This window comes from Capricornis sumatraensis, chromosome 13, assembly GCF_032405125.1.
Source record: "Capricornis sumatraensis isolate serow.1 chromosome 13, serow.2, whole genome shotgun sequence".
Taxonomy (NCBI): Eukaryota; Metazoa; Chordata; class Mammalia; order Artiodactyla; family Bovidae; genus Capricornis; species Capricornis sumatraensis.
Genome location: NC_091081.1, coordinates 32,314,105 through 32,341,691, shown reverse-complemented (window position 1 = coordinate 32,341,691; position 27,587 = coordinate 32,314,105). Strand labels below are relative to the sequence as shown.

General features: G+C 40.8%; 1 protein-coding gene across 1 annotated transcript in view; it reads right to left on the bottom strand.

Moving 5' to 3' along the window:
* Positions 1-27,587, bottom strand: part of PREP (prolyl endopeptidase) — a 145,064-nt gene that overhangs the window by 86,653 nt on the left and 30,824 nt on the right. The window contains exons 5-6 of the mRNA XM_068985049.1: positions 26,474-26,683; positions 22,056-22,177 (exon numbers count right to left, since the gene is read on the bottom strand). Of these exons, the coding sequence (XP_068841150.1) occupies positions 22,056-22,177; positions 26,474-26,683 (332 nt within the window). The remainder of the gene's footprint in view (positions 1-22,055; positions 22,178-26,473; positions 26,684-27,587) is intronic.

The window sequence follows — 27,587 nt, the reverse complement described above, 5'->3', positions numbered from 1 at the left end:
CTTACACTCACCTATCAGTTATTTTCCACATCCTATTCTGAAGGTGAATTATATGTGCCATCTTCACTAGACCATGGTACCTAGATATTTGGTCAAACATTATTCTAGATGTTTCTGTGAAAGTGTTTTTCTGAATGAGGTTGACATTTAAACTGGTGGGCTTTGAGTACCGCTGATTACCCTCCATAATGTGATGCACCTCAACCAATCAGTTAAAGGCCTTAGCAGAAAAGCCTGATCTCCCCCAGCCAGCAGGAATTCTGCCAGCAGGTGGCCTCTGGCTTCTGAACTGAAACTTTCCTGGGTCTTCAGCCTGCCAGCCTACCCTGTAGATTTTAGAAGTGTCAAGCCTCCAAAATCATGTTAGCCAATTCCTTAAAAACAATTTATCTGTCTCTGCATATATCTTGTGTGCTCAGTTGTGTCCACCTCTTTGCAAGCCTATGGACTTCAGCCCACCAGGCTCCTCTGTCCATGGGTTTTTCCCAGCAAGAATACTGCAGAGGGTTGCCATGCTCTTCTCCAGGGGATCTTCCCGACCCAGGGACTGAACCCGTATCTCCTGAGCTGCAGGCAGATTCTTTACCACTAAGCCACTGGTGAAGCCCCTATACAAACCAACAGGATATTTGTATATCTTATATATATATATATAAGATATATTATAATATATATAATTATATTGTATGTTAATATATGTTATGTTAAATATATATGTAATTATATACATTATATGTATATAACATATATCAAATATCTTATTGGTTCTGTTTCTCTGGAGAACTTTAACTAATGCACTTACCAACAACATCTATCCTTTCATTTACTCATAAAATAAATCCTAAGTGCTAAAGATAAACTGGGGCTTCCCAGGTGGTGCAACTGGTAAAGAAGATGCTTGCCAATGCAGAAGACACAGGAGATGTGGGTTCGATCTCTGGGTTGGGAAGATCCCCCGGAGAGGAGCATGACTACCCACTCCAGAACTCTTGCTTGGGAAATCCCATGGACAGAAGGAGCCTAGAGGGCTGTAGTTCATGGGGTTGCAAAAGAGTTGGACATGACTTAGCCACTAACCAACAACAGCAATGCAGTGTATCATAAAATGGTAGATGTCATACTAACCCATGAACAGGCCTGGGTAAGGGAGGCAGGGTGTGTGGGCAGGGACTGTGGTTTTAAATATGGCAGTCAAGGCAGGCTTCCTAAGAAGATGTCTTTCCACTGTCTTCTGACTGTCACTGTTTCAGATAAAGTCATTCCTTATGTTTTTTTCCCTATGTATAATGTGTTTTCAGATCTGACTGCTTTTAAGATTTCCTTACTGTCTTTGGTTTTCTGCAAATTGATAATAATTTACTTTAACTGGAGTCATCTCCTTCAGATTTGTTGAGCTTCTTGAATATTTGGATTTGTCTATCTAATCAAATTCATAACATTTTTGGCTGCTTTTTCCTCATAGAATTTTTGTATCCCCTCACCCCTACCCTAAGACTTCAAATACATCATGTTAGGTCACTTAGTATAGTTCTACAGTTGAATGAGACTGTGTTTGTTTTTGTTTCAATTTTTCCCCCCTCTCCATGGCTTAGCTTCAACATGCTGTCTTCAAATTCACTGATATTTTCTTTTATAGTATCTAATCTGTTATTAAGCCTATGTAGAGAATTTTTTGATTCAGATAGTTTATTTTTCACTTCCAGAAAAATACTTGGTTATTTTTATATTTTCTGTTTCTTTGTTCATTTATATTAACACTTGCTAAAATCCTTTTAAATTTATTTTCATAATTGCTTTTGAAAAGTCCATATCTGTTAATTCTACTACTGTCATTTCTAGATTTGTTTTATTAACTAACTTCTCTCCTGGTTATAAGTCACATTTTCTTGCTTCTTTACACATCTAGTAATTTTTTAAAGTTGGATTTTGAACATTCTGAATGCCATCTGGATTTTTTTTTGGGGGGGGTCCTTCTTTAAAAAGTTTTGAGGCTGTTCATTTTATAGATCAGCTTAATCCATTCAAGGCTTATTTTCAAGCTTTGTTGGGGCAGGTCTCCAGTCATACTGCAAAAGCATGAATGGGCCATTCTGGGGTTTTTGCTGAATACCCTGGTTGTTCACGAGTCCTTTCCACTTTAACTGGTTAGAATGTGAAAATCTCCCATTTGTTAAATCTCTAGTAGTTGTCAGCTTACAAGTTCCTGGTGGTTGTTCACAGCTTGAATCATGGAGCCTCGGTCTATGCATGTATGGCGTAACAGTCAGTCTAGGATTCAGGGGGACACCAAGAAGATTCCCAGGACTCTTAATGGGTGGTTCCCCTCCTTTGGTTTTGTGCCAGCAAGTTCCAGGGGCCTCACTCTTCCTGAATTTGGATCTTTGGACCCCTAATCCAGTGAGGCTGCAGTATCCTGGGGGTTCTTCTTCCTTGTGCCAGAATCAGAAAATTCCTCTCAGGCAGAAACCTGAGGCTATCGTAGGAGAACATCTCTCTCACAGATTACAGTCCTACGATACCTGTAGGTCAATATCTCCAACAGATGTTTTTTCCATTCTGTATAGTTTCCTACCTGTTTATGGTAGCAGGGCTAGCCCAGTACCAGTTACATTTACAGCCAGAAGCAAAAACCTGTCATTATATTTAACTCATTTTTAATTCTTTATTGGATACATTTTTAGGGTATATTATCATATGTTTAAAATACATAGCTGTAAAAATTAATAATGTGTAATTCAGGACTAATTAAAAAGAAAATATTTATGATTCATAAAAAAAACTAATAATGACATAGTTTTTATCTTATTACACAGTAGGATAATTTAGGGTTTTACTTACTCAAAGTAGCATCAAGCTTTTAGACTTGAAGGAATTAGATTCCAGCTCTCTGGAAATGTCCATCCACTTTCTATCAGCAGGTTTATAAATCAAGTGTCAACTAGGTCTCTTCTGCATTTATAAATTAATCAAAATAGCTGTATGTGTCTAAAACATCCAGCATTTTTAAGCACACTGTATGTTAAACATCTTTTTCTCAGGAAAAAAAAAAAAAACTGTTTTAAAGCACAGAGGTAATCGGTACTTGTAAAACAGAAGTGGGATTCCAAGTAAGTATAGTTTGATCAAAGATTCTAGGAAAATGTTTAATGTGGCTGTTCTTTCTTTGTGACATTTTGTCTAAGTTCTGAAGTAGTCTCCTTTCCTAGAAACTGAATCACATTTTCTCGTATGAGTTTTGGTCACAAGCTACACAAGAGGCCAAATGATTCAGGTACACTCTCTCCATCTCTGTCTAGGCTTCTTAGAGTATTTTCAAAGATTGTCATATCATTTTGGAAAAACTGCATATACATTTATGATTTCCATGAATTCTTTTCTCCATCCTCCATCCAAATTACTTGTCATTATGCTTTAAGTAGGTTTCTTCAAAATGAATATCTGAGTTGAAAACTCAATCTAAGAACCTGTATTTTTGTCTTTCTAATTGTTATTGCTTCTACATCTTACTTTTAACCTTCTAGTTAACTTGCTTTTCCCTTCTCATTTCCTTTTTATACTGTATTAATATAAACTTTTAATTAAGATAAACTTCTTCATAAACTCTTCCCCTTCATTGACTGGTCTGTAAGTTAAATGCTCTTGTTTCTAGTCTTTTATACATTTTCCTTAAGTTTTTCATATACAAAGCCAATAAACCAGTGTCCAGAAATTCAGTTTCACCTTATTTTTAAACTGTCCTATATTATTAAGAATATCATTAGCAACATCACAATTGTCACTTTATTAAATGTAACGGAAAGCAGCCTCATTAATAATATTTCATACTTTTGTTCTCTTGTCCTTTAAACAAAGACAGACTCTTACAGCTTAGTGCTTAGAGTCATGCTACATCAATCATAAATGATGGCTAATTCAGCAGCAGCGATTCAGCCAACAGAATGACAGGGCAGTAAAACTCACTGCAAGAACTACACCAAACCTTCGATGACAGCTGTCTCAAGCACATCTAATGAGTTTTTCTCAGTATTTCTGGCTGCACTAAATGGCTGCAGCAGTTTATATTTAATCTAAGGCAGGAAGTTCCAAGGGAATTGCTGTTGGGATGCCAATTAAGTCAGTCTCTCTTCCTTACAACTCAGATATTTCATAGGCACTAAACAAATATGCTCAACTGCAAACAACTCTGAATTTTCAAATGCTCACGCATTTATAAGTCATTGGTGCCCCCAAAATATACACATTAGGAAATACCTTCTTACACCAAAACGTAATCAGTAACAATGCATATTCAACCACCGCCTCACATTCAGACTATTTCAAGACAGTTTAAAAAACCCAATTTTGGGAATCACTGGGAGGGGAAGACAAAAATACTGTTGATTGAGGAGGAGACCTTAAATCTCAAGAACAGAAAGCAAATTTGCTGAAATCCAGATAAAAGGAAAACAGAAAAGCAGGAGAGCCAAGGGTCCCATCAGGCCTTCATGAACAGAATAAACTCCAGTTCACAGAACACTGTTTTCCTTTAAACAATATGACATCAGAAGAAAAACCATGTTCTCTGGAATCAATTAATCTCATTCAAAACCACTGACTTTTTGCAACAGGGGTGCAACAATGCTAGCCTGACCGATTATGAAATATGTAATTCTTAAGTTACAGCTTCCTTTCACTTTATGTCCATATAATGTTAAGCAAATTTTCCTTAAGTCAAAATGATTTTATTTCATGAAAATCTGCCTTTTATATAAATAAATTTTAACAAAAACAAAATTCTAAGAACTACTGTAAATAAAATATTTACATTTGTTGATACTAAGTCCACTGATTATATTTCAAACAACACCAACAGGATGAAAGCTAAAACTCTTAACCATTCTTACTACTGACAATTCTTTTTAAAAAAAGTGTATTTCCCTTTAGACACAAGTTACCTTGACAATCTAATTGTATGATGTCATTTGTTGAATTTGGTTAAATATCTTTAGAAAATGCTAATTAATACAGACAGGAATAATATCTATTGATGTTATTAATATCTAGTAATATTTGTTGATAAAAGTATCTGGAACAAGAAAAATTCAAATGTATAAAGAATGTGGTATTCACAGAAAGTGTGTTGGTCATTCAATTATGCCCAACTCTTTGTGATCCCATGGACTGCAGCCCACCAGGCTCCTCTGTCCATGGAATTCTCCAGGCAAGAATAACTAGAGTGTGTTGCCATTTCCTTCTCCGGGGATCTTCCCGACCTAGGGTTGAACCTAGGTCTCCCACACTGCAGGCACATTCTTTACCATCGAAGCCACTAGGGAAGGTACAAAATATTTGGCAATCTGCCGGTACTTAGCTATTCATTGTCCATAACCAGATGACCTTGAAAGATAAAAAAACAAAGCCAAAAGCCATCCTCCCTTGCTCTGGGGTAGATGAGGTTGAAGATAAAACTGTCATAAATGGTGGCTGGTTTTAACAGGAGAATCCACTGCCAGGTAACTTTCCATCCCCTTTACTGAAGACACAATTTAACATGTGCCACCAACCACAGGCATCTACTATTTAGGGGACTCAGAGCTGAAGCTGTTTATTCAAGCAACATTTACGGAGAGTCTCCTGCAGCTGAGCCAGGCTCTAGAACACACAGATCAGAGCAGGACAGGGCTTCGAGATGGAGGGCTCAGGTGGCAAAGTCAGACACACACATTCACGCACAGATATAAAGCAATACTCTAAATACTAATACTGGAAATCTAACAGGGAGGGGTGCTGGAAAGAAGTGAGATCGGAAAAGGTCTCAGGGAAGGAATGGTCTCTAGTTCTTTAAACAGAAGCAGAATTCCTCTAAAAATGGTTGCTTGACTTTTTCCATTCTCACAACTGCTATGATGGCATAGTCTCTGGTTCAGAGAGCTGTACCTAACATACTCATTCTTAAGTACACACCTCACAGACAGCAGCATTCGTAGTGGACGCGGCAGCCTGCTGAAGCACTCATTCCCCTAGCTGCACGGTGCTGGGAGCAGACAGCACTCAGCTGAGAACCTCAGGGCCTTGTCCTCCCAAGGATATATTCTTCTGGGTAAATGCCACATGCAGAGAGAGGTACAAAAGCCCAAATCCCTCACTCCTCGTTAGGCAAATGCTGAAGGGCTAATAACCTAGCTCATAGGCAGTGGCAGCCCACTCCAGTACTCTTGCCTGGAGAATCCCATGGATGAAGGAGCCTGGTAGGCTGCAGTCCATGGGGTCGCAAAGAGTTGGACACGACTGAGTGACTTCACTTTCACTTTTCACTTTCATGCACTGGAGAAGGAAATGGCAACCCACTCCAGTATTCTTGCCTGGAGAATCCCAGGGACAGGGGAGCCTGGTGGGCTGCCGTCTCTGGGGTCGCACAGAGTCGGACACGACTGAAGCGACTTAGCAGCAGCAGCAGTAGGAGCTCCCTGTAGGACTGGCTGAAGCCCTTGTCATGACTTACTCAACTTCTCCCCCTTCGACCTTCACTCCTCACCATCAGTCAGTTCAGTCACTCAGTCGTGTCCAACTCTTGGCAACCTCATGGACTGCAGCATGCCAGGCTTCTCTGTCCCCAGCATAGGCAGATGTTTTCAAAGCACTCCCACTAAACCTAACCTGTGATACCATGCAAGGCATCATCTCACCTGGTTTTTCATCTTGACATATTTTATACTATTCAAAGGAAACCTTCTAAAGTGGTGGTTTCTGGTTTTGAAGAGGGACACCCAGTCAATAATAGCTGCCATGTGCATTTCCAATTATCAAAAGGAAGGGCATAAAATATGGGGTTATCAGACTTTATACTTTCATCAAAGAAGCCACATTAATTCACTGAGAAAATTTAACTGTGTGTACTGTGGTATTAAGCCGAACCGTGAACTTCCTGATGTTCAAGCTGGTTTTAGAAAAGGCAGAGGAACCAGAGATCAAATTGCCAACATCCGCTGGATCATGGAAAAAGCAAGAGAGTTCCAGAAAAACACCTATTTCTGCTTTATTGACTATGCCAAAGTCTTTGACTGTGTGGATCACAATAAACTGTGGAAAATTCTGAGAGAGATGGGAATACCAGACCACCTGACCTGCCTCTTGAGAAATCTGTATGCAGGTCAGGAAGCAACAGTTAGAACTGGACATGGAACAACAGACTGGTTCCAAATAGGAAAAGGAGTACGTCAAGGCTGTATATTGTCACCTTGGTTACTTAACTTATATGCAGAGTACATCATGAGAAATGCTGGGTTGGAAGAAGCACAAGCTGGAATCAAGATTGCCAGGAGAAATATCAATAACCTCAGATATACAGATGACACCACCCTTATGGCAGAAAGTGAAGAGGAAATAAAAAGCCTCTTGATGAAAGTGAAAGTGGAGAGTGAAAAAGTTGGCTTAAAGCTCAACATTCAGAAAATGAAGATCATGGCATCCGGTCCCATCACTTCATGGGAAATAGATGGGGAAACAGTGGAAACAGTGTCAGACTTTATTTTTGGGAGGCTCCAAAATCACTGCAGATGGTGACTGCAGCCATGAAATTAAATGACGCTTACTCCTTGGAAGAAAAGTTATGACCAACCTAGATAGCATATTCAAAAGCAGAGACATTACTTTGCCGACTAAGGTCCGTCTAGTCAAGGCTATGGTTTTTCCTGTGGTCATGTATGGATGTGAGAGTTGGACTGTGAAGAAGGCTGAGCGCTGAAGAATTGATGCTTTTGAACTGTGGTGTTGGAGAAGACTCTTGAGAGTCCCATGGACTGCAAGGAGATCCAACCAGTCCATTCTGAAGGAGATCAGCCCTGGGATTTCTTTGGAAGGAATGATGCTAAAGCTGAAACTCCAGTACTTTGGCCACCTCATGTGAAGACTTGACTCATTTGAAAAGACTCTGATGCTGGGAGGGATTGGGGGCAGGAGGAGAAGGGGACGACCGAGGATGAGATGGCTGGATGGCATCACGGACTCGATGGACGTGAGTCTGAGTGAACTCCAGGAGATGGTGACGGACAGGGAGGCCTGGCGTGCTGCGATTCATGGGGTCGCAAAGAGTCGGACACGACTGAGCGACTGAACTGAACTGAGGCAGTAATATTTACCAAGGAAACCTTTGACAGACATCACACAAACTATTCAATGGTGTATGTATTTTATACTTTATTCTGTTAGACTCACATGTGCTGTTCCAACACACACATGACTCAACACATTCGGGAATACAATCCCTAAAGTCAGCTGCCAGCAAACATGAAATTTACAAATAAGCAGGAACCAGGACAAACCTCCAGAGAATCTCGTCCCAAATAATAGGTTTTTACGAAATTTCTTCAGTGAATACCTCATGGAGGTGTCACCGTGATCCATTCAGACCAGAGTCTGGGTCAAGCTGCACTGTGTTCACAAGAAGTCAACATTTCTACCACTAGCTCATTTGAGGCTTTTTTAAAAAAATAGGAAATCAACAGAAATAAGTGTTAAATTAAACTAATACACTGATAATAGCAATTTCTCTAGAGAACAGGATCTTTGTATTTTATTTTAAACAATAAACTTATTATTACTAGCATAAAAATCCTGAAGAAGATGAATCTGGTTATTTTTAGTCTCAATATAGTAGAAAAAAAAAAAGCTGGGCTTTCCAGACGACCTGAATAAGCCAGCTTTTCTTCACGCACCTCATATAAAGAGAAAATTGACAGATGATCACTCCTTAATGTTTTAAGCTCTCGACCTTAATGTTTTAAACTATCTCCAAAACTGTCTTCCAAAACATTAAGACACATAACTAATATTTACATATATATAGAATATGTGGACTTTCATCAAACTTATTATCCTTTTCAAAAAAAAAAAAGCTCGTAACTGTTTTATGCTAGAGCTTCTGGACTCCACGGTTATATTAGTTCAGTTCAGTCGCTCAGTCGTGTCCGACTCTTTGCGCCCCCGTGAATCGCAGCACGCCAGGCCTCCCTGTCCATCACCAACTCCCGGAGTTCACTCAGATTCACGTCCATCGGGTCAGCGATGCCATCCAGCCATCTCATCCTCGGTCGTCCCCCTCTCCTCCTGCCCCCAATCCCTCCCAGCATCAGAGTCTTTTCCAATGAGTCAACTCTGTGCATGAAGTGGCCAAAGTACTGGAGTTTCAGCTTCAGCATCATTCCTTCCAAAGAAATCCCAGGGCTGATCTTCAGAATGGACTGGTTGGATCTCCTTGCAGTCCATGGGACTCTCAAGAGTCTTCTCCAACACCACAGTTCAAAAGCATCAATTCTTTGGTGCTCAGCTTTCTTCACAGTCCAACTCTCACATCCATACATGACCACTGGAAAAACCATAGCCTTGACCAGATGGACCTTAGTCGGCAAAGTAATGTCTCTGCTTTTGAATATGCTATCTAAGTTGGTCATAACTTTTCTTCCAAGAGTAAGCGTCTTTTAATTTCATGGCTGCGGTCACCATCTGCAGTGATTTTGGAGCCCCAAAAAATAAAGTCTGACACTGTTTCCACTGTTTCTCCATCTATTTCCCATGAAGTGATGGGACTGGATGCCATGATCTTCATTTTCTGAATGTTGAGCTTTAAGCCAACTTTTTCACTCTCCACTTTCACTTTCATCAAGAGGCTTTTTAGCTCCTCTTCACTTTCTGCCATAAGGGTGGTGTCGTCTGCATATCTGAGGTTATTGATATTTCTCCCGGCAATCTTGATTCCAGCTTGTGCTTCTTCCAACCCAGTGTTTCTCATGATGTTCTCTGCATATACGTTAAATAAGCAGGGTGACAATATACAGCCTTGACGTACTCCTTTTCCTATTTGGAACCAGTCTGTTGTTCCATGTCCAGTTTTAACTGTTGCTTCCTGACCTGTATACAGATTTCTCAAGAGGCAGGTCAGGTGGTCTGGTAGTCCCATCTCTCTCAGAATTTTCCATGGTTACATAGTCTTGTGTTAATAACCAAATATTCATGGACATGACATTTCTTTATATAATTTTTTCTACTTAGAAACCAATAAGAAGAGGGTGGAGGAAGTTTTTTCATAACTTGAAAGTATATATACTTTTTCAAATTGAGAAAAGTCTTTTATATATTACCAGAAAGAATTAATTGTATGTATAAGAAAAGTACACTAAAAAGCAGTGAGACTTAAAATTGCCTGGGAAATTAACAAAAGGAATGACAATGGATTTTAATAGCATTTGAGAGCTAACCATGTTCCTCTCAGAGCAAAAAATTATCAATTTTATTTCATAGACTCTTTTGGATTCTTTTCATAGTAGTTGTGAATCATAACAACTTCTCTTTAATATTATGTATGTTTCCAAAACATAATCTAGGAAAACTTTCAAATGTCAAACTAATCACCTAAAGGGATGGCTTTTCATTTATGGGACTCACTATGGATTTGTTATAAAAACAGGAGACAGTATCAGCAGCAGACACACAGGGTAGTCATTCGTAAGCAGTGTGATGAACACTGACATAAACATTTCGAATGGGTAGTCCTGAAATCAGCTTTCCCAATACTGGGTGCTGCCACAGAGAGGAGGGAGAAAAGAAATAAACCCCAGCACTCTATAATATGTTGTTGGGTATGCCAGAAACAGATATATCAGAACATTCTAAGAAAAGAAAACACATTCAAAGTAAAATGAGCAATGGAGGTCTCAACATGTTATAGTCCCTCTTTCTCATCTACCTGACTGTTTCTCTGACATGTAAGCTTGGTTATATAAGAATCGACTGTTCTCTTTTCTCCCCTACTGAGCTGTAGGGGGGCAGAGGGGGGGCGCGGTGCGGGCAGCTGAGAAGCCGAGAAAAGTGATGATCAACAAATCCAATCTTCTAAGGCAAAAACAATTCTCCCCTATCAGGAGCTGTTTCATGAATTCAGAGCAGTGCCCCCTGCAGCCTTTCTCACATCCAGGTCTTTAGCTTGGCTTCCTGCTTCCCCACCACGCTCTGCCCTGAGTGTCCAGCAGCATGATGGAGCTTATTGCTTCATGCAGTGCCAGTGAAAGAGAGGATGAGAGCGGTGAGTCTTGGACACACACGGTCCGATCACGAGTACCCCTGGCACTGAAACAAGGACCGCTTCTCCTGAGATGAACAGACGGAATCCGTCTTCAGGAGCCAGGGAAACTGCACCCCCTGGGACAGCACAAGGGGACGAAGGGCCACCAACCAGTACATATGCCGGCAGCCTCAGGTTCAAGCGCCCAAGTTAAGGTCAAGAGGACAAGGGTGTCCTTAAAATGACACACAAACTGAACATGATGGGAAATCTGTCGTGGGTCACCCCCCACCCCAAGCCTCTCTGTAAACTTAAAACTGTTTATTTAGTGTAGTTTACTACAAATATCCTCCATCAGGGCCAGAGCCTGCCCATCTCTGCTCCTATGTACCACTTACCCTGGCACAGTGGTGGGCGTAGGGTAAGGGCTTCCAGGTATTTGGGGAGTAAATACGTGAACTGCGTTGACCAGGAAGAGAGCTGCCGAACAGTTAATGCTCAAGCCCAAAACTATCCAACAAGAAAGGGGCAGGTGAGGCAGAGTTTCCTGAGGAACACTGGACTTGACTGTGCTTGCCCTATAGGACTATGCTGGGCACACCAGCGTCTGCAGGATCTTTATGTGCATGAACCTCAGCAGAAGGGGGAGTACAGAAATGCACATTCTGAGCACCCACAAAGAGTTAAGCATTAGGTAATGATTTTACATGTTGACATATGTGTAAAATATACAAACGTGTACACAAACACAGCTGACCCTTGAGTAAGACGACTCTACTTACACACAGATTTTTTTCAACAGTAAATACGACAGAGAGACAAAGCCCAGGATTGGTTGAATCTGTGAATGTAAATAGTGGACATGGAGGAGCCACATATATAAAGTTTTTAAGTTATTAGGATATTAACTTAATAATCTGATTAAGTTATTAGGACCCTTAACCCCCACACTGTCCAAGGGTCAGCTGTATATGCATATCTTAGTTACTAGGGATCACAGTGAACATACGAAGACAGTTTATGCAGACATGTGATAAACATTAAGATCTGTATTTGTTGTTCAGTGGCTCAGTCACATTCGACTCTTTGTGACCCCATGAACTGTAGCCCACCAGGCTCCTCTGTCCACAGAATTCTCCAGGCAAGAGTACTGGAGTGGGTAGACATTTCCTTCTCCAGAAGATCTTTCCAACCCAGGGATCAAACTTACCACTGAGCCACCAGAGAAGCCCAAGGGATTACCTTTGTTAAAAAACAAACCTCCCCCATTGCCTAACTTCCCCCAAGAATAGGTACAACAGAATTAGGTCCTCAGTGTAGGGTTCAGCTGTATATCACAAAGAGGCTGGGAATTTTCTCTTTAGTCCCTGCTAAAGGGATGTGATGTGTTTTCAGAATCTATACTCCAGAGCACCCTCTGCTGGGAAAAGTGTCTCAAAATGCTTGCTTTGTGTGCACGTGTGTTTTTAATGCTCTACAAATCACTTTAAAATAGATTTGGGGTGGCGTGGGGCGGAGGAGTGGAGGGGGTCCAAAAGAATCTTCTAAAACTTGTCCTTTTCTACCCTCCCACAACCCTGCCTTCCAACAGAAACCTCACAGTCTACCTTACATAATAACTGACATCACTGTCCCTCCAAGCCAGATGCCAGGTATGTTTCATGTTACACCCAGGAGGCATAAGGCAACTGCTGTTCTGTCTGTGATCCCAGCAGCTGGAGGTGTGCAGGGACCAAGGGCAGAAGGCTTGGGCTGGCAGGTGAGGAGGGCAGTGCTGAACACTGCCTGCACATCCAGGATGGAGGGACCGGTGGACATGGGTTCCCCTGGAACAAGAGGCACTGGGAGGGCAGCTGGTAGGTAGCTCCAGGCACCTGGAAAGGTCTCTGCTGAAACAGGATGGAAAGCAGGGGTGGCAGAGAGACAGGAACCTCAAGGGCATCCCGATGAGAGGAGAAGTTTGGGGGAAGGGAGGATGATGGCCAAGGTCAGCCAGAATTTAAGGTCCACACGAGGGAATGTGTGGTTCCAAAGTCCAGAGGTTCCCAGAATCGAAGGGATCTCACAGCAAAAGGAGGCCACAAAGAGCTGGTACCCAGGTACCAGTCATGACTGAGAGCCACCAGGAGACAGGGACAAACAGCTGCAGGTGAGTAAAAGTTCCCATTCCCTTCTCCAACTCCTCCCCCATTGGCCACCGGAGAATCTAAAGTACCATGAACAGTGAGGGGAGATAACAGGCAATCCTATCATTGCTCAGAATGGCCACTCCCCTGCCCCTCAATTCAGTTCAGTTGCTCAGTCATGTCCAACACTTTGTGACCACATGAATCGAAGCACACCAGGCCTCCCTGTCCATCACCAACTCCCAGAGTTCACTCAGACTCACGTCCATAGAGTCAGTGATGCCATCCAGCCATCTCATGCTCTGTCGTCCCCTTCTCCTGCGCCCAATCCCTCCCAGCATCAAAGTCTTTTCCAATGAGTCAACTCTTCACATGAGATAGCCAAAGTACTGGAGTTTGAGCTTTAGCATCATTCCTTCCAAAGAAATCCCAGGGCTGATCTCCTTCAGAATGGACTGGTTGGATCTCCTTGCAGTCCAAGGGACTCTCAAGAGTCTTCTCCAACAACACAGTTCAAAAGCATCAATTCTTTGGTGCTCAGCCTTCTTCAGAGTCCAACTCTCACATCCATACATGACCACAGGAAAAACCATAGCCTTGACTAGATGGACCTTAGTTGGCAAAGTAATGTCTCTGCTTTTGAATATGCTATCTAGGTTGGTCATAACTTTTCTTCCAAGGAGTAAGTGTCTTTTAATTTCATGGCTGCGGTCACCATCTGCAGTGATTTTGGAGCCCCCAAAAATAAAGTCTGACACTGTTTCCACTGTTTCCCCATCTATTTCCCATGAAGCGATGGGACTGGATGCCATGATCTTCATTTTCTGAATGTTGAGCTTTAAGCCAACTTTTTCACTCTCCACTTTCACTTTCATCAAGAGGCTTTTTAGTTCCTCTTCACTTTCTGCCATAAGGGTGGTGTCGTCTGCATATCTCAGGTTATTGATATTTCTCCCAGCATTCTTGACTCCAGCTTGTGTTTCTTCCAGTCCAGCATTTCTCATGATGTACTCTACATAGAAGTTAAATAAACAGGGTGACAATATACAGCCTTGACGTATGCCTTTTCCTATTTGGAACCAGTCTGTTGTTCCATGTCCAGTTCTAACTGTTGCTTCCTGACCTGCATACAGATTTCTCAAGAGGCAAGTCAGGTGGTCTGGTATTCCCATCTCTCTCAGAATTTTCAACAGTTTATTGTGATCCACACAGTCAAAGACTTTGGCATAGTCAATAAAGCAGAAATAGATGTTTTTCTGGAACTCTCTTGCTTTTTCCATGATCCAAGGATGTTGGCAATTTGATCTCTAGTTCGTCTGCCTTTTCTAAAACAAGCTTGAACTTCACGGCTCACGTATTGCTGAAGCCTGGCTTGGAGAATTTTGAGCATTACTTTACTAGCATGTGAGATGAGCGCAATTGTGTGGTAGTTTGAACATTCTTTGGCATTGCTTTTCTTTGGGACTGGAATGAAAACTGACCTTTTCCTGTGGCCACTGCTGAGTTTTCCAAATTTGCTGGCATACTGAGTGTAGTAGCACTTTCACAGCATCATCTTTCAGGATTTGAAATAGCTCAACTAGAATTCCATCACCTCCACTAGCTTTGTTCATAGTGATGCTTTCTAAGGCCCACTTGATTTCACATTCCAGGATGTCTGGCTCTAGATGAGTGATCACACCATCATGATTATCTGGGTAGTGAAGATCTTTTTTGTATAGTTCTTCTGTGTATTCTTGCCACCTCTTCTTAGTATCTTCTGCTTCTGTTAGTTCCATACCATTTCTGTCCTTTATCGAGCCCATCTTTGGATGAAATGTTCTCTTGGCATCCCTAATTTTCTTGAAGAGATCTCTAGTCTTTCCCATTCTGTTCTTTTCCTCTATTTCTTTGCAATGATGGTTGAAGAAGGCTTTCTTATCTCTCTTTGCTATTCTCTGGAACTCTGCATTCAGATGCCTATATCTTTCCTTTTCTCCTTTGCTTTTCACTTCTCGTCGTCGTCTTCTTTTTTTTTTTTTTTTACTTTATTTTACTTTACAATACTGTATTGGTTTTGCCATACATTGACATGAATCCACCATGGGTGTACATGCGTTCCCAAACATGAACCCCCCCCCACCTCCCTCCCCACAACATCCCTCTGGGTCATCCCCATGCACCAGCCCCAAGCATGCTGTATCCTGCATCAGACATAGACTGGCGATTCGATTCTTACATGATAGTATACATGTTTCAATGCCATTCTCCCAAATCATCCCACCCTCTCCCTCTCCCTCTGAGTCTAAAAGTCCGCTATACACATCTGTGTCTTTTTTGCTGTCTTGCATACAGGGTCATCATTGCCATCTTTCTAAATTCCATATATATGTGTTAGTATACTGTATTGGTGTTTTTCTTTCTGGCTTACTTCACTCTGTATAATCGGCTCCAGTTTCATCCATCTCATCAGAACTGATTCAAATGTATTCTTTTTAATGGCTGAGTAATATTCCATTGTGTATATGTACCACAGCTTTCTTATCCATTCATCTGCTGATGGACATCTAGGTTGTTTCCATGTCCTGGCTATTATAAACAGTGCTGCGATGAACATTGGGGTACATGTGTCTCTTTCAATTCTGGTTTCCTTGGTGTGTATGCCCAGCAGTGGGATTGCTGGGTCATAAGGCAGTTCTATTTGCAATTTTTTAAGGAATCTCCACACTGTTCTCCATAGTGGTTGTACTAGTTTGCATTCCCACCAACAGTGTCGGAGGGTTCCCTCACTTCTCTTCTTTTCACAGCTATTTGTAAGGCCTCTCCAGACAGCCATTTTGCTTTTTTGCATTTCTTTTCCATGGGGATGGTCTTGATCCCTGTCTCCTGTACAGTGTCATGAACCTCTGTCCATAGTTCATCAGGCACTCTGTCTATCAGATCTAGTCCCTTAAATCTATTTCTCACTTCCACTGTATAATCATAATGCATTTGATTTAGGTCATACCGGAATGGTCTAGCGGTTTTCCCTACTTTCTTCAATTTAAGTCTGAATTTGGTAATAAGGAGTTCATGAGCTGAGCCACAGTCAGCTCCTGGTCTTGTTTTTGTTGACTGTATAGAGCTTCTCCATCTTTGGCTGAAAAGAATATAATCAATCTGATTTCGGTGTTGACCATATGGTGATGTCCATGTGTAGAGTCTTCTCTTGTGTTGTTGGAAGAAGGTGTTTACTATGACCAATGCCTCTAGTAAAACTAAAATTATGTTTCAGCCTGACCATCCCCCACTTTCTTCCTGCCCCTTCATACTTCCTCCTTCCTGTTCTCATCCTCCAATTCCCAAGCAACCACTGATTGGTTTTGTGCCATTATAGACTAGTTTTCATTTTCTAGAGTGTTATATAAATGGACTCAAACACTGTGTACTCTTTCTTTTCTAGCTTCTTTCATGGAGCATAATTATTCTGAGAGTCATCCCTGTTGTTAGGTAGATCAATAGTTCATCTCCACAGTGGTGTACCCACTATGGAAAACAGTATGAAAGTTCCTCAAAAAAAAAAAAAAAGAAAAATTAAAAACAGAACTGCCATATGGTCCAGCAATACCACTCCTGGCCATATATCCATACAAAACTATAATTCGAAAAGATACACACACCCCAGTGTTCACAGCAACACTATTTACAATAGCCAGGGTATGGAAGCAAACTAAATGTCTGATAGATCAACACATAAAAGAAGATGTGGTGTTTATATGCAATGGAATATACTCAGCCATAAAAAAGGAAGAAATAATGCCAATCGCAGCTACCTTGAAATTATCATGTGAAATCAAAAAGAGAAAGATAAATATAATGCATGACGTCATTTATATGTGGAACTTTTCTACAAAACAGAAACAGACTTATAAAGACAGACTTGTGGTTGTCCAAGAGGGTGCAGGTGGGGGAGGAAAGATAGACTGGAAGTTTGAGACTAGCACAGGCAAACTATTAGACATACATATAACTAGATTACTTTGCTGTATATCAGAAAGTAATACAGCAATACTTCAGTAAAATAAATTAAAAAGAATAGTTCATTCCTTTTTACTGATGACTAGTATTCCATTAAACAGATGTACTGCAGTTTATTCACTCATGCACTTGTTGATGGATACTTGGGTATGTCCAGTTTGGGGCTATCATGAACAAAGCCACGATAACTACTCATCTCTAAGTCTTTGTTATGGGGAAAAAATATAATCAAGAAGAGGGAACAAATCATACCTACTCCACCTGTTAGTCCCCCATGTGCTCATGAAACCTAAGCTGGGGAGAGGGAGGCAGGAAGTAAACTGGAGCCCTGGTATTCTGTTTTGAGCTGCAATGAACCTTTAGTAGGGCTCTCCTAGCGGCTCAGCAGTAAAGAATCCACCTGCAATGCAGGAGCCTCAGGAGACAAGGGTTCAATCCCTGGGCTGGGAAGACTCCCTGGAGGAGGGCATGGCAACTCACTCCAGTATTCTTTCTTGGAGAATCCCATGGACAGAGGAGCCTGGTGGGCTACAGTTCATAGGGTCTCAAAGTCAGACACAACTGAAGCAACTTAGCACACATGCACAGACGTTTAGTAGCATTTCTAATACCATAAAGTGTTCAGAAAGCTATGGGTTCTGCCAAGTGGTAGACACTGTCCTGGGGAAAGATGCTGTTCTGGTCAACAGAGGGAAAACCAATGCTGCTTTGTGATAGTAACTTAATGGGCAGCTCAAGGCAAGAAGGACCTATCTGTGCAGGAAGGTAGAGGAGGTCTCTGTGAAGGAAAGAGATGAGTCATGAGATGGCATCTAGGATATAAAGAGAAGTCTTCAGATGACCTGGAACGCAGCAGCCGAAATGGAGGAGGGTGGCTCAGCAAAGAAATTCAAACACCTCCATGCACTCAGATGGCCAACTGCCCACATGTACCTCCAACCACACCCACGAAGCCCAAGGCTCCAGGAGACTATGAGATGTTGTGATAAACTCTCCACTCATAGATTGAAAAAGGGCCCTGAGGAAGCTTAAGAAACACACTTGGAGAGCTGATGTGATTTGCCCAAGGCCACACAGACAGGACTAAAATTAAAATCTCCTGATTTGTGCTCCAGTCCACCCCTGTCACTAGAGTGACGAATCCTCCAATAAGAGACGCTGTCAAGTGTATTCACAAAACACTAGATTCAAAATGACAATCCCCAGTGGCTCAGATGGTAAAGAATCGGCCTGAAATGCAGGAGACGGAGGTTCGCTCCCTGGTTCCAGAAGATCCCCTGGAGAACGGAACGGCAACTCACTCCAGTATTCTTGACTGAAGAATTCCATGGACAGAGGAATCTGGTGGGCTATAGTCCATGGAGTCACAAAGAGTTGGACATGACTGAGTAACTAACACAAAAGGCACTATTGAAAAATAAAAGTAACAACCACAGCGCCTGCATTTGGAGTGTGGTTATGATTGGGACTACTGCTTTCCTCTAAGATGCAGGTCACTAAATAAACACTGTTGGAAGACTTCCCGGTGGCCCTGTGGTTAAGACTCCATGCTTCCACTGCAAGGGGTACAGGTTCAATCCTTGGTCAGGATACTGAAAGATTCCATATGCCACAAAGTACAGCCAAAAAAAAATTTTTTTTTGGCTGTACTTTGAACACCCTGAGCAATCTCTGCACCACGCATGGTGCTTCTGGTCCAGCCGGAAGTACCTATAGCACACCTGTTTCTTGGACTGTCTTGGGATTTATCACACTTCATTGACAGGTACAAGAAACTCCCACACTGAGACTTTTTGCACAACCTAGATTTTTCTAACCTGGAACTGAATCATCAATTTAGGGTAGACCTGAGGCTTCTGTAGGCTCAGAACTATAGCATCTGTGTTTAAGGGACGAAGGTATTCTTTCCTGTAGCCAGAAGTTCCTCTCAGCAGGACCTGCCCAACTCACTCCGGCCACTGAAAGGGTGACATCTAACAAAATCCCTCAAGCAGCTGGAATACAGCTTAATGAAATCTACACGCAGTTTGTGTCTACTAAGCCTACCGGTTTGCTTACGACTTCCTCTGCACAAACTGCTCATCAGGGTGCTCATCCAGCATAAAGTTCCTCAGGACTCGCTGGACACATCTCATGAATTTCTGTTTTTCTATTTAACAACTTCATTTATTGCTTTTGTGCAATACAGATGCAGCTCTCCATTTACTACCATTCTTTAAATGGTCATTCCTGCTGTTTTCACATGACCTCTTACCTTTTGTCAAGGGAGGCAGAGGGCATGCTGATTAAGAAGATACAGGCGGTTGGTCTAACATCCCCAGCAGGCAATTCCAACCATGGATTTGCAAGCTAATCATACTCGCAGGTATTTTGTCTATGCAATGAAATGATCACTGCCCTCTAAAGGTTATGGTAAAGATTATACTAGATGAACTACACAGAGTGAATACCTACTGAGTGAATGGTAGAAGGACCACCCAAACTATTTAAATTTGCTTTTCCTTTCAGTTGCCTAGCCACAGAATTGAATATATATATATATATATGATGCGAATAAGATATGTCATGACTGTATTTTTAAAAACTGACTACTAATAGCAGCATTATTCACAACTGCACTGTGGAAACACCCCAAGTGTACTTACAGATGACTGGATAAACAAAGTGTAGTACATGTACACAATTGAATATTACTCACTTTTTAAAATGATGGAAACTCATGCTATAACATGGAAATAAACCTTGAAGATCTTATGCCAAGTCTTTGCTCAGTTGCTTCAGTCGTGTCCGACTCTTTGCGACCCCATGAACTATAGCCCGCCAGGCTCCACTGTCCATGGGGATTCTACAGGCAAGAATACTGGAGTGGGTTGCCATGCCCTCCTCCAGGAGATCTTCCCAATCCAGAGATTGAATCCAGGTCTCCATCACAAATGGATAAATTCTATATAATGACATTTACACGAGGTACCTCAAGCAGTCAAATACATAAAGAGACAGAAAGTAGAATGGTGGTTACCAGGGCCTGGGTAGAAGAGGGGATGAAGAGCTATCATTTAATGTGTACAGAGCTTCAGTTTCATAAGATGAAAAAGTTCCAGAGACAGATAAGGGTAACGGGTGTGCAATAATGTGAACACAGTGCAATTGTACTCTATAAATGATTAAGCTGATAAATTCAGTTGATGATTAAACTGATAAATTTTATGTTAACTATACTTTACCATGATTTTTTAAAATGAAAACAAACGAACAAAAAAACTAGCTGCTTCAATTCAATGCTAGTAAAGAGATGTGAGCAACGAGTTACATGTGTATTCTACAGTGAAGACTGTTTAGTTGTATTTCATTGCATCAATAAAATAATTTTACCTTTATTAAAATACATCTGCTATAATGTTTCTCTATCAACATCTCTCCCCATAAAAGGTGAAAAGAAACACATGAATTAACATGACATTTTCTGGGGTAGTATATTTACCTTAATGTATATCAGTTTATAAATAAACACCTACTATCTGCAGAATGCAGAGGCCTTAGGTATGAGGAGAAGCTGGACCAAGATGAAAACTTGGTATGATAATCTACAAAGAGTCAGAAAAATCATAGAAACAAATATGTGAGAAAAACGACAACAGTAACTACACAAGAAAAGCTTGCAGGATGGGAAGTTAGGTGGGGAAGACAAAGCATGAGAAAAGGGCATAATTTCAGGTGATAACATATTTTACTGTAAACACATTGTGTTAAAGTCTGGCAAACTTTTTCTAGTAAGGGCAAGAAAGAATTTTCAGCCTTTTGGGCCATGTGGCCTTCTGTGGCAACAAGTCAATTCTGCTATTATAGCCTGAAAGCAGCCCCAGACAGTAAGGAAACAAATGGGTGTGGCTGTGCTCCAAGAAAACTTTATTTACAAACGCCGGCAGCAGGCCAGATTTCAGTCGAGGGCAACAGTGTGCCAACCATAGTTCTAGAGAAACAAAATAAATAAAAGGACAATGTGGAATACAGTGGATTAATGAATGAGGACTGAAATACCATGGGCTTCTAGTCTATCCCCCAGTCAATCAGACCCATGTTCAGAAGTTCACGCCTAAAATGTCCCTTTCATACCAAAGTTCTAACTATATCCCAGAGAAAACATGAGAGGCTCAATGGACTAAAAAGTTTCTAGTGAATTGCTCACTCCCACTAAGAATGGGATGATAGCCCTCCTATAGAAAACACTGAGAATGCTTTTATATCTTAAAAAATATATATTTCATATATATATATAAATGAGCTCACAAAAGCCTAATTCTTACTCTAAGTATTTCTAAGTGTTTTTTAACAGCTGATTCTCAAGATGCAGAATAAAATCTGGGAAAGTACCTACAAAGATGTATCACTTTAAGAGAGGCTCTTTCTTATCAAGAACAGGAAGGTATGAACCATCTATGAGATGTGTAAATATCCCAAAGACACATATTTGAATGTAAAAACAAGTAAACAAGAAGCATGAAGAGCACCGTTGTATAAAATAGAAAAGCAGACACACTCTTCGCCCTCACTCTCACTCGTGTAGAAAGAAACTTCTGGATCAAAACTCTCTTCATCTCTGAGATTAGGATCAAGTTTTGAAATATTCATGTTCTACTTTGCGTTATTTTGTACTTTTACATTTTTACCATAAGCATGTATTACTTTTAGTACTAAGATTTTTATGCTGAGATTACCTTTAAAAGATTTATCACCTTCGCTATTAAGAGTACACTTGCGGTCTAATATTTTTAACAAAAGAATATTCAACTTCAAATGGACTTCCACTATCCATAAAGATCACCATGTAAAGAGAATATTTATATACACAATCCATGACAGATGCTATTTGTGGGTAAAATTTCACGGTAGTACAATACCTCAGCTCCACCCATCCACTTAGGCTCATCAGGAAACTCAGCACACAAAATATCTTCTGACTGATCAGTCCCCAACACATGGTAGCAGAGCTTTTGGTGGAGATTGGTGGATGTTTCTGTGCCTGAAGGGGTTAAAAATGTACACTGAAATGCAGCTGACAATTTTAAGAAAATCTATTCCTCCCATAGTAGACAATGCTAAAAGCATCTAAAAAGCTAAGTATCTGGTTATAGGATTACACAATACAAAGTTAATATACAATAGTTAATCACTTTTCTATATACTAGCAATGAAAAAGCGGAATTTGAAATTAAAAACAAAATACCATTTACATTAGCAGTTCCCAAAACGGAATGCTTAGGTATAAATATAAGAAAATATGTATAAGATATATAGGACAAAAATTATACAACTGATGAAAGAAATCAAAGAATAAATCAACGGAAAGATATACTCAGTATCTTATGGAAAACACTCAATATTGTCAAGATGTCAATTCTTTTCAACTTGATCTACAGATTCAATGCATTCCCAATCAGAATCTCAGCAAGTTATTTTGTGGACATGGACAAACTGATCCTAAAGTTTATCTGGCGAGGCAAAAGACCTGGAAGAACCAACATAATATTCAAAGAAAACAAAGTTGGAAAATGTTCACTACCCAACTTCAAGATTTATTACACGGAATCAGGACAGTGTGGTATTAGCAAAAGAACAAACAGATCAAGAGAACACAGTAGAGAGACCCACATCCAAAGAGTCAACGGACCTTTGATAAAGGAACAAAGGCAATACGATGAAGAAAAGATGGTCTCTTCAACAAAGGGTGCTGTAACGACTGGGCATCCCCATGCAAAAAATGAATCAAGACAGAGGCCTTACAAACTTTGCAAAAATTAACCCAAAATGGATTGCAGGCTTTAAAATGTAAATGCAATCAAGAAACTCCTATAAGAGAGACTTCCCTGGTGGCCTAGTGGTTAAGACTCCACGCTTCCACTGCAGTGGGCATGGGATTTGATCCCTGGTTGGTGGACTAAGATCCCACATGCTGTGTGGTCAAAAAAAAAACAAAACAAACCAAAACTTCTAAAAGATAACACAGAAGGAAACCTAGATGACCTTGGGTCTGGTGGTGACTTTTTAGATACAATACCAAAGGCATGAAAGAAATACTGATAAGCCAGACTTCATTAAAATTAAAACCTTCTGCTCCATGAAAGACATTGTTAAGAGAATGAAAAGACAAGCCACAGATTGGGAGAAAATATTTGCAAAAGACACATCTAATAAAGGACTGTTATCCAAAATATACAAAGAATTTTTAAAACTCAACAATAGGAAACAAAGACCAAAATAAGAAAATGAATTTTAAAAAGGACCAAAGACCTTAACAGACCTTAGCCTCCCAAAGAAGATATAGAAATGGAAAATAAGCATATGAAAGATGCTCTGCAGCATGCATCAAGGAATTGCAAATTAAAACAATGAGATGCTACTACATACCTATTAGAATGGCCAAAACCCAGAAAACTCACACCGCCAAATGCTGGCCAAGATGTGAAGTAACAGGAATTCTCATTCATTGCTGGTGGAAATGTAATGGTACAGCCACTTCAGGACATAGTCTGGCGGTTTCTTACAAAATTAAACATAAAAGATGCAGAAACTATGCTCGCTGGTATTTACCCAAATGAGCTGAAAACTTAAATCAACACAAAAGTCTGTACACAGGGGTTAACAGCAACTTTATTCATAAATGTCAAAACTTGGAAGCAACCAAGATGTACTTCAGAGGTGAATGGATAAACAAACTACAGTACATCTAGACAATGGAATGTTATTCAGTGCTAAAAAGAATTGAGCTACCAAGCCACAAAAACATACGGTGAAAACTTACATACACATTAGTAAGTGAAAGAAGCCAACCCGAAAGGCTACATACTGATTCCAAGTATATGACACTCTGGAAAAGGCAAAGTTATAGGGACAGTAAAAATATCAGTGGTTGCCAGGGGCTGGCAGAGGAGGGAAGGATGCACTGGTGGAACACAGAGGATTATTAAGGCAGTGAAAATGCTACAATGCTGGATGCATATCATTATACCTTTGCCCAAACCAATGGAAGGTACGACCCCGAGAGTGAACTCTGATGTCAACTATGGATTTGGGGTGATTATGATGTGTCCATAGGCTCATCTATTGTAGCCTCTGGTGGGGATGTTGATAACGGGGGAGGAGGCTATGCATGGATAAGGAACAGAGGGTATATGGGAAATCTTGGTACCTTCTACTCAATTCTGGTGTAAATCTAAATCTGCTCTAAAACATGAAGCCTACTCATAGCTACAGAGAACAAACTGGTGGTTGCCAGAGAGGAGAGAGGTGGGAGGATGGGCAATATAGGTAAATAGGATTAGAGGTGCAAACTTCCCATTCCCAAATAAATGTCACAAGAATACACTGTATAGCACAGAGAATTTAGTCAACAATTTGCAATAACTTTGTATGGTGACAGATGGAAATGACTTATGATGATTATTTTTATAATGTATAAAAATACTGAATAACCAAAAAAAAAAAAAAAAAAAGATTAAGTCTATTTAAAAAAAACTAAAGTATCAGTTGATTATCACCCTGGAAATAATCACACATATTTGCTGATTTTGGAGGTTGATATAATGTTGAAGGAAAAAAGGAAGAGGATACCATCACATGAAAACAAAAACGTTTTACAGTACTTGGTGATTCTCCATGGGCTTTCTAGGAACATTGGTAAGAAACACAGGACCAGAATTGCTTAGCCTCACTCAAGAAGTCCTCTACCACACGACCTGAGAGGCTGTTGAGGTCTTCCAGACAAGAGGACAGCAAAATTACAGCTGGGAGATGTTGGTTTTCTTAAATCAACCATGGTTACTAATTATAACTATTTCTGCCAATGGAAGTTGAGGTTAAATAATCATTTTCATGCTTTTCCAGAAGTTAACTTAATAACACTGTCCTCTAACAAGACACAGCTAGTGATAAACATTTTTGGTTTCCTGGGACTTGGAAACAACCATTTTCTAACTCAGCAGCACTCTTAACACAGGCAGCTAATTTAGTACACAGAGCACAGAGAGCTTTCTTTAGCCAGCATCCTTGAATAAAAAGCCTACTCTTAGCTCCTCCCGCAGTTCATGGGTTGAACTAAGAAAAAGGTACTATAGTAATCTAATCAAAGGCAGCAAAAGCTAAATGTAGCTGAAAAAAAAAAATGAAAAGCATAACAGACTCACTCCCAATTCAACTGAGGGGAAAAGAGAAAAGAAAATGTATCCCCAACGATATAGCAGTTCATGGCAAGGGGACAGCACGTGCAGGAGAAAGCAGTGGACTAGCCTTGCTCCCTGCTAGCTCCACACACTGCAAAAAGTAACTGAGACCCTCCACCCCAGCTCCACATCTTCAGCAAAGAGATGGTAAAACCCACCTGTAAAGACCAACCAAGACAACACGAAAATGCTTTACACCACATGGAAGTAAGGAGTAGCATAAAGAAGATGATGCTGACAGCTTGTACCAGCAAGGTACAAGCTATAGGGTCCTTTCTACCTAGGAAGGTGAGAGGTGAAGGGAAAAGAGGGAACCAGTTGCACACAACAGGATCTCTGTGCAACTGAAGAGGAGAACACATGCCCTGGAAGTTAACAAGGACAAAAGTATGCAGACAAATGTGACCAACAGATGACCTGCAACTTCTCAGGAGAGGAAGAGATGTGATTACTGCAAAACTTATCATCACTCATTAAACCTCATTAAATAAGTCAGTTTTATTAAAAAAAAAAAAAAATCATCCAGTTTCTCCATGACCCTCTTGGGAGACAGCCTACATCTGTGAAGAACAGACACTGCAATAAAAATGGCCCCAATTTTTCACAGTTCCCTGTATTTGTTTCCCCACCCTTGAATGGCCCTGTGACTTGCTTTGGCCAAAAGAAAGCAGTGAAGTGATGTTCCAGGAGCAAGCCCAGGCATCAAGGAGGTCGTGCCTTTTGGCTCTCTCTTGGAGAGCTGTTGTGCACACAAGCCTGGGCTGGCCTGCTAGAGGATGAGAGACCACATGGAGCTTCATGGAGGCCCCGGACGTGTTCAATTGACTGGCAGCTAATCACAGGTACATGACAGAATTCAGCTACACCCAGAACTGCCTGGCCAATTTGCAGACTCACAAGCAAAAATAAATGGTCATTATTGTGAACCACAAAGTTTTGGCAGGATCTGTTACACAACAATGGTAACAGATACAACATCCTTCAAGGAAACATGATTCTAGACCAAGCAACCTCTACATAGGGTCTAGCTTCTTCTCTAAGTTATGTGGAGACACACTTCACTTCATGAAAAAGGTGCTTCATCTAAAGTCTCAACCTACCATCACTTTTCCCATCCTGCTGCGGGTATGCGTTGTAGAACATCCCCTTCCCGTCATGGGTCCAGGCCATACAACTGAACTTGACTCTTTCAAGCACATCTGGAAGCTCTTTGGCACCATCGACTTTCATGAACTTGATGGTCACCCAGTCGGAGCCGCTGGCACTCAGACCATAGGCAAAATATTCACCATCCTCACTGAATGCATAGCCTAAGAGACACATGAGAAATTGTCAGTGAACATGGGAACACAACTCCCAGCCTTGCCACTGTCCACCATGCTGACAAGGGTTTTTCCAGCACATATGGAGGCAGAAAGCAGCAACAGGAGGAACAGGAAACTGGTAATGAGAACACTTCAGGCTCACCCAGGACTTGCAGGAATTTGTCTTATGACCTTGGCCAAATTCCCTAACCTTTCCAGGTCTTAGTTTCTTCATCTGTAAAATGACATATCGAATTATATGACCACCAGGATGCTTCCATTTAAAATTTCTATAATTCAATAAGTAGCTCATTTAAAAGCAGAGCTCATCTGGGATTTCAGCATATTTTATTTATATTCAGAGGGGTGGAGAAAGGGAGGAAGGAAACTGCTTCTAGAGTAATGATTGAATGTAACAGACCTAAACTGGAGCCATTATCTAATTTTTGGAATGGATTCCAAACTACTTGAAATCACTCTTTACTGCCTCATTGTCTGAGAACTGCTGGCATGCAAGGATTAACATTCACACCATCTGACAACCAAAAGCCCAGGTAAATGAAGCCTGAGGGTTTGCAATAAAGACTCATGCAGTGCATATTCCAACAGTGACAGTGAAGAGTAAGGAGAGCGACACCGCTGATGGACTAGCGCACTGTGTCCCACCCTCTGGGGCTGTCACAGGCAGAATGTCCTAACCACGGTGCAATGCTTCTGGACAAATATTCATGTTTCTGTTGGCGTTTACGATCATAAAGAATGTGTAGTATTTGGCACCAGAGATACCCTCTTATGGTGTCTGCTAACCTTCACTGGAGGCTGAAAATCATCTTAAGAAACCAAACTATTTTCAGAAGTTTCCTACTATTTTGAAAGGAACTTCTATGAGTGAAAAATAAAGTTAAAATTT